This window comes from Puccinia triticina, chromosome 18A (assembly GCF_026914185.1).
Source record: "Puccinia triticina chromosome 18A, complete sequence".
Lineage (NCBI taxonomy): Eukaryota > Fungi > Basidiomycota > Pucciniomycetes > Pucciniales > Pucciniaceae > Puccinia > Puccinia triticina.
In genome coordinates this window covers 909,088-917,116 of record NC_070575.1, presented here as the reverse complement: position 1 = coordinate 917,116, position 8,029 = coordinate 909,088, and the positions used below count along the sequence as shown (strand labels likewise).

Sequence of the window (8,029 nt, the reverse complement as noted above, 5' to 3'; positions counted from 1 at the left end):
TGTACATAATATTCTCAACCCTATGCGCTCTCCCAAAGATTGCATTGTACATTCCACTCAGGACCAATTCCCATTTCTTTCCCTTTCCCAAAGCTCGCGGCGGATACGCCGCGATTTCCTCTAGTGAACGGCGCCGAGGCGGTGGTCTTGGTCGGTGAAATGGTAGAGGTCGGATGGCAAGCGTTCAAGCGCATGGAGGACTTGTTGAAGGTGGCAAAGAACTCGAAAATATTTGTTTCGAAATCCAACCCGTTGTTGATGGGATTGTTCAAGGAGCGGCTCTTCGAGATTCTTGGGGTGATGGAAGAGGCAACAATCCTTGCTCCGAGGGTGCAACTTCGATGAACATAGCGACTCGGTGATGCAATAAGATGGAAGCAAGCGAGCAAGGTGCGATGTATGAAAACAAGGGGCTGCTGAGTCAAGGTGCAGATGACAGTGGGAGGGTAGTGTTCCTTATATGGTCAAATGGTCCATCTTGGACCGTTAACTTCTCAAATATCTGCTTCTCTCCGTTTCATTTCCTTGCTCATCTGCCTGTCCACCAGGCAACAATGATTGCCTGGCTACATTTTTTGTATGCTACTCTTGCTTTCATGTATGCTCATTGTTTCCACTGTTGCTCCTCCCTCCCATGGTTACGAATTAACATGTACCTAGCTTGGATGGCGCTTTTTTTTTATACTCGTAACCAATTTTATGCCCTGTTTCCAAAACAACGCTCTTCCCAATTTAGAATTGCTTAGGGTACATTCGGGAATGCCTTGAGCATGGTTGTAGCAACTTGTTGTTAGGTTGATCTTGTTGGTTGCTGTTGCTTTGGAGACAATGGCTTGCATCACCAGGGATTGTGGTGGCTCTACAAAGACCGTTGTGAAGAGCAAGGTGAGGGGTGAGGTTACAACTGAGATTGGTCAAGCACATAGCCCAGTCTTTTTAGTATAGATAGAGGGCAGGGGGACTGCAGAGAAGTTCCCCAGGGGTTCCGGTTTTGTCCTGGCCCCTCCCTGCAGGCCCCCTACTTTGCTTGATTAGGCCCCTGCTTGAGACAACAAAATGCTGACTCTTTTTTCCTTGTTGCACTGTCACAAGCTGGAGAGTCTATCCGTGGCACCTAGTGTTCGGGGGTAATCTATTCAACCGTGGCCAAATTAGGCTGCACACCAAAACTTGATCTTTTTTGCCATGTTTTTGTGAATTTAATAAACTTGGATGAAAGGTCAGAAAAATTTGTGCACAGTGATATTTTGTGACTGGCCAAGAGTTTTACATTTTTTGATAAGTAGATTTGGAAACTTCAAAAAGAAACATAATTAAAGTAAAAAGCACCGTTTATTTTTTGACCTACCTATCCACAAGCAACAGTGGGCTGATACACTATGTGTATTGTTAGTGTAGTGTATTGTTATTTTTTTCCACTGTATGTACTACACAAATAATACTGTTATCCTTGATTTTCTGTCACTAACAATGTAAGGGTCGGGAGACCCTTCACTGAGCGGAGGCTGGAGAGGCATGGTGGGACGGGCTCGAAGGCCTAGCGGTTCTAGAACCAACGGTCGGGGAGCTTGGATTGCGTGGCTAGCCCAAGCAGAGAGAGAATGGGGTCGGAGTCTCTCTGTTAGTCTATGTACAAGCTTGAGAGGAACCATGAGGAAGAGACAAGAGATTAAAGGCTTACCTAGCCCGAGCAGAGAGAGAATGGGGTCGGAGTCTCTGCCAGGCTAGATGGGGCGAGGCAACGAAGGGTAGTTACGCTACGCGTAACGCGTAGATAACGGTAACGTAACGAAATTTTTGCCGTTATCTATGCGTTACGCGTAACGGCAGTGCGATTACGTTATTGAAACACGTCGAGCCGGTTTTTTTTATGCTAGTTGCGTTATCCGGGCGCGCGGAGCCCTTGAGAACAGGCAAAAAATGAGGCTAAAAAGCCTTAAATGGTCCGTTATTGCGTTATCTGGGGGATAACGCGATAACGGGCCTCAAAAATGAGGCCCGTTACGTTACGCGCGGGGCCTGAAATGACCCCGGTACTAGTAAAGTAACGGGGGGCCCCGGATAACGGGGGTAGTTACGTTACCAAAATTGGGCGGATAACGCAACGTAACGTAACTACCCTTTGTTGGGCGAGGGGGACAGGCTGAACTATAGTCCTCAACAAGTGACATGGCCCGTATGGCCTTGTGAAACCCGCAAGACGTGCGGGGCTTCACAAACAATACATCTTTTTGATGTTATTTTTTTTGGCTGTTATTGTATTGTTAGTGTAGCTGAAATATGTCAGGTTAACAATAACCAAATCCTATTTTTATGATTGTTATCTGTTGTTATTCCTGATAACAAATACAATAACTGTTAGTTTATCTCTGCAATGAATGATAAAATTACTTTCAGTGTATTGATATTTCTGGTAGTAGCTTTGGTTTTGAGTTGCAAAAAAATAAATCTGGGACATAATGTTTTGAGAATCATTTTCTAGAGGCTAAAAACCATGAAATAACAGATACTGTAGTGCAGAATATTTTTATGCTAACTCTGATACACTAAATTTCAGTGAAATTTTGGTTATCCAAAAGAAATACACTACCTGTTAGTGTATTTTGAGTGTATCCTGGATAACAATACCCAAGATCTTCAATGAGAAACTTTGGATACACTAACTGTTAGTGTATTGGGCTATAAATGGGGATAACAATACCCCATTTGTCTTGCCAAATAACCACGGATACACTAAGGGCCTGTACCATAGCCGGGAAAAAAACAGTTTTTCCCCTGGAAATTAATTTATTTGCAAAAAAACTGTTTTCACCAAAAAACACGTACCACAGCGCCTGTTTTTTGACATATCTGGAAAATAGTTTTCCTCGAAAATGGGTGCTTTTCAAAAACAGGTCTGACCCTGTTTTTTGGAAGCTATTTTTCCACTTCTCTGCACTGCACCAACATCCAAGCAGCATGCCCAAGTCCATTGACAATCTCATCAACCCTGTTGTCCTAATGGACACCATCCCACCACCAAGGGTGAAACCGCTGCGCTGCGCTGACATCAGCGGCACTTTTAGCGCAGCGCAGCGGTCCACCGCTGATTCTCCAGCCCAATCAGCGTTAGCGCAGCGGTCTGGCCGCTGCGCTGACGCTGATTTCAGCGTTATACCGCTGACAATTTCCGGTGATCAGCGTTAGCGCAGCGGATAAATGAGCGCTAAAGCTGACAAAAAGCGCAGCGCAGCGGAAATTGCGCTGAATTGCCGCTGACCGCTATTTCAGCTGTCAGCGCGCTGTTTCCGCTGTGCAAGCGCTGACGGCTGCCGCAGCGGAAGCGCCGCTGTCAGTGAGGCGCAACACATTTTTCCGCAGTGCAATCAATGATCACTGCGCTTATTTGAGAAACCTTTGAAGAACATGAAATTTATCTGAAATCACTTGAAGTTGAACCCAATCCACCTTTGAAACATACCAGCTCGGAGCGCCCACCCGATCCGGAGTCCAAAAGTGATGGGGACAAGTTTAATTTTTATCCGGAAAATTCCCAAGCAGTCCAACTCAACACCGAGATTGAGCGCTACACCAATGGTGATTTTCCCATAGACAAGAAGGGTTGTGTCTTAGCTTGGTGGAAGGTCAGTCTCAAACTTCCTTTTCTTTTTCCTCCTTAGTTCCTAATTGACTAATATTGATATTGACAATTGTCAGAATTCTAGGCTCCTCTTCCGCTCACAAGTCTCGAAATCGTCAATCATTATCACTCTGCTTATTTTAAGTAGTTTTAATGTTTATTAATCACTCAACTTGTGTTGTTTTATTTCACTCTACTGTCTTGGTAGTTTTACCTTCACTCTAGTAGTCTGCTAGTTTTATTGTCCTGTCTTCACTCTAGTATACTGCTAGTTTTATTATCCTGTTCACTGTGTATGCTACTAATATTTGTAGTGTACACTTTTACTGTTTTGTTTGTTTTAGTCTCCTAGGCCCCCTTTGGATCTTGCAAGGGGGCTCTCTAGTTGTGACTACATATATTCTGCCTCTATGATTTGAAATTAATCATCAAGTCAGAGCATTTCCACCCTTGACCCACATCTTTAGCTCCTTGGTCCAATCCAAGCTCCTCTGTGATTGTCCCTCTCTTCATCGCACCTTTTTCTTTGACTGAAAATTTGACAACAATGTTTGATCAATTCCTTTTGTCAAATTATTGACGCTGCTCAGAAAAATCCCAAGTTCAAAAAATATCAAGAATCTTCTGCCGCAACAACCTTGAAACCCCATAAATAGTAGTCTACTTTTGATTTTTTGTTGATTATCTTTCCCCAATCTTCTCCCCCCCCCCAAAAAAAAAACTCCAAAGCCCCATAAAAAGTCACTTTTTTCATTGGTTTTTTTTAGAATGTTGTACCTAGATCAGCGGTTTTTAATCGCCGATATCAGCGGTTAACCAACTAGGATCAGCGGTTTTAGACCGCTGCGCAGCCGCTGATATCAGCGGTTTTCCGCTGAAAACAGCGTCAGCGCAGCGGTCCTGCCGCTGATTGCCCGCTGATTTAGCGCGCTAAATATATACATTTTTTTCCGGTGAGACCAATCAGCGCTTGGCGCAGCGCCCCACCCGCTGATTGTCAGCTCAGCGCAGTGGGCCCAAAAAACGCTGCGCTGACCGCTTTTTGCACTGTTTTCAGCGCAGCTGTTTCACCCTTGCCACCACCCACATCGGAACCCAACCTGCCAACAACGCCTGCTCCGATGCCTCAATCCAAGAAATTCAAGCCCAATAAAGTCGTCCGTACTCGAGAACGACGGCTATTAATAGGAGTACACTCCCTCCTTGATGCCCGGTCCGTACCTGCCATCAAAAGTCACTCGCCCAATTCTCGATGACCGGCTTGTTCCGGTCCTTGAGAGGAGTATGCACTTCCCAAGATGACCGGAACGAGCCGGTCATCAAGAGGAAGATGTACTGATCAAGATGACCGGTTCGTTCCGGTCATCAAGGAAGTATGCACTCCTCCCGATGACCGGAACGAACCCTTCCCTTGATGACCGGGTCGTTACGGTCATTTGGAGGAGTGCATATTCCCTCGATGACCGGAAAGAACTGGTCATCAAGAGGAGTATCTACTCCTCAAGATGACCGGTTCGTTGCGGTCATCTTGAGGAGTACATCTTCCACTCAATGACCAGTTTGTTCCGGTCATCAAGGGAGTATGCACTCCTCCCGATGGCCGGAACAAACCGGTCATCTAGAGGTAGATATGATGACCAGTTTGTTCCGGTCATCTTGATGAGTACACCCTCTCGACCACCGGTTTGCGGAACGAACTGGTCACCGAGTGGAAGATGTACTCCTATATGCACTCCTCCAAATGACCGTAACAAACCGGTCATCAAGGGAAGTGATTACTCCTGCGGTCATCAAGAGGAATAATCACTTCCCTGGATGACCGGTTCATTTCGGCCATCTGGAGGAGTAACCAAAGGACATTGAGGGGAGCTCTTGATGATCAAACGGACCTGTCATTGAGGGGAATACATAGTCTTGCATCTGATCACATGGTCTTTTTATTGGGTATTGGTCAGCTGGATCTCCGATGATGTCGATGCAATGGGGGTTGATTGTGGATATCCTGGAGCCATGGTGGGATGTTTGTGGTACACGTTTTTCACATTCTGTTTTTTCAGAAATGTGTTTTTCAAAAAAACGGAAAAGCGCAAAAAAAAAAACTATTTTACCTGCACCAAAAAAACAAATTTTGTATGGTACAGGCCCTAACAGATATTGGCCTGTAGCGTAGTGGCCCATTGTTGCCACAAGGCCAACTCATCAGACTTGAAATTCAAAATCTTTTCCAGGCAAAATTCATCACAGTTTTTAAAAAAATCTTCCAATTTGATCAGGCAAAAAAAAAACGGACTTACTTCGCGCACTGTGGGGGTCGTTGTCTCGACGTCCAGCCCCCAGTGCGCGCTTCTGCCACAGCTCTTCGCGCACTGCATTTTCCGCCGAAAAAACGGCTTGCATTTCTTGAGATATTTTTTGACGAATCAATAGAATGGCTTTTTATGATCCCCCTAAAAAATACTCAAGTCATTTAGGGGTCTCCTTGAGCCTAGAGAAAATTGACATGAAAAAATCATATTTTAACGCGGTAGGGACCTGTAATATCACTTCCTGTGCCCCAGTAGCCCCAAAAATTTCACAGTATCATGGCACATGTGCAAATTCATGACCTGATAATTTTCAGAATTTTTCCTAGAGATATAAGGGGTGCGCGGCAGGCTTAGTAGGAAAATTACTGCTAACTGTATAGCTTTTTTGTTACACACTCAAACAGTCCCAAAATTTCAGAAATGTTTTCATTGTGGATATTCTCCGCGCAACAAATTTCTTGGCAATAGTGTGTCATGATAACATGAGATGTAGTGCGGCGGGCTTAGTTGGAAAATGACTGCTAACTTATCTCATGTTTTAATGACACACTATTGCTAAGAGCTTTATGGCGCGGAGAATATGCAAAATTGAAACATTCCTGAAAATTTCAGACTGTTTCAGCGTGTAAAAAAATCTATACATGTAGCAGCCATTTTCCTACTAAGCCCTCCGCGCACCCCTTATATCTCATGTTATCATGACACACTATTGCCAAGAAATTTATGGCGCGGAGAATATCCACAATGAAAACATTTCTGAAATTTTGGGACTGTTTGGGTGTGTAACAAAAAAGCTATACAGTTAGCAGTAATTTTCCTACTAAGCCTGCTGCGCACCCCTTATATCTCATTTTATAATGACACACTATTACTAGGAATTTCAGGGAATTAATTTGAAGCATATTTCTCTGTGCTCTCAAAATTTTGTGCCTTTGGTGTGTGTAACAAAAAAGTTATACATATACGCAAAATAATAAACGCAATACCTATTTGGGCTACAGGAAAGCTGGTGAAAATTCTGAAAATTATCAGGTCATGAATTTTCACATGTACCATGATACTGTGAAATTTTTGGGGCTACTGGGGCACAGGAAGTGATATTACAGGTCCCTGCCGCGTTAAAATATGATTTTTTCATGTCAATTTTCTCTAGGCTCAAGGAGACCCCTAAATGACTTGATTATTTTTGAGGGGGATCATAAAAAGTCATTCTATTGATTCATCAAAAAATATCTCAAGAAATGCAAGCCATTTTTTCGGGGGAATGCACAGTGCGCGAAGAGCCGTGGCGAAAGCGCGCACTGGGGGCGGGACGTCGAGACGACGACCCCCACAGTGCGCGAAGAGTTTCTCGCAGTGCGCGAAGTAAGTCCGAAAAAAAATGAAATTATCCCTGCGGTCAAAATATAAGACAGAGGAAAATGGTGAAATGAAAGAGAGAGAGGAAATACAAGGGTAGTGATGTTTTGAAGGATAGAAAAATAATAAAGAGGAATACTAAAAAAATTAATAAATGCCATATTGATCAATACATGCCTTCCCAAATTCATCCACGTTGGTAGTGATCCTGATTCATCCTTATTTCTGCCAATCCTGGAGCCTATTCCCTGATTCCTTTCTGCATCTTGGACCTCTGATCCCATAATCTTCATAGTTTGAATGTTGTTTGTCCCTTCTCTGCCTCTCTTACATTTTTTGTTGGACCTTATTCCTTTGATTCTCATTCCTACACCTTCACCAAGGGTATCCACTCCCTCTTTCATCTCAAACAAATACCCCCCACCTACGCTATCATTGTTTTGATCCTTTTTCAGCTCAAGATATCATGGACCGCCACAGGGGCAGCTCTATAGCACTTTACCCTCACCGCACTGCCTACGTTCTGAAACCATAGGAGCTCATACTGCACTCTGCACCATTGTGTCATGTGAGTCTCCTTGCCTCCAGATTACAGCAATCCCCACTCTCTGTAGTACTGCTTTCCTGATTTCTCCACGTAGAACTTGAGACCTGCACTGAATTATGCCATCACAACCGGTTTCCTTCCACTTTATGCTCTACAGCTATAGTGTAACCCAAAAATACCATAAGACCTACTCTGCAT

The 8,029-nt window shown here is 44.0% G+C and overlaps 1 protein-coding gene across 1 annotated transcript; it reads left to right on the top strand.

Moving 5' to 3' along the window:
• Positions 1 to 554: 554 nt before the first annotated feature.
• Positions 555 to 3,767, top strand: PtA15_18A114 (uncharacterized protein; the record flags this gene model as incomplete). Its single annotated transcript, XM_053164622.1, has 3 exons — positions 555 to 577; positions 3,464 to 3,623; positions 3,705 to 3,767. 3 exons carry the CDS (start codon positions 555 to 557, stop codon positions 3,765 to 3,767), a joined length of 246 nt encoding a protein of 81 aa, XP_053028613.1.
• Positions 3,768 to 8,029: the final 4,262 nt, after the last annotated feature.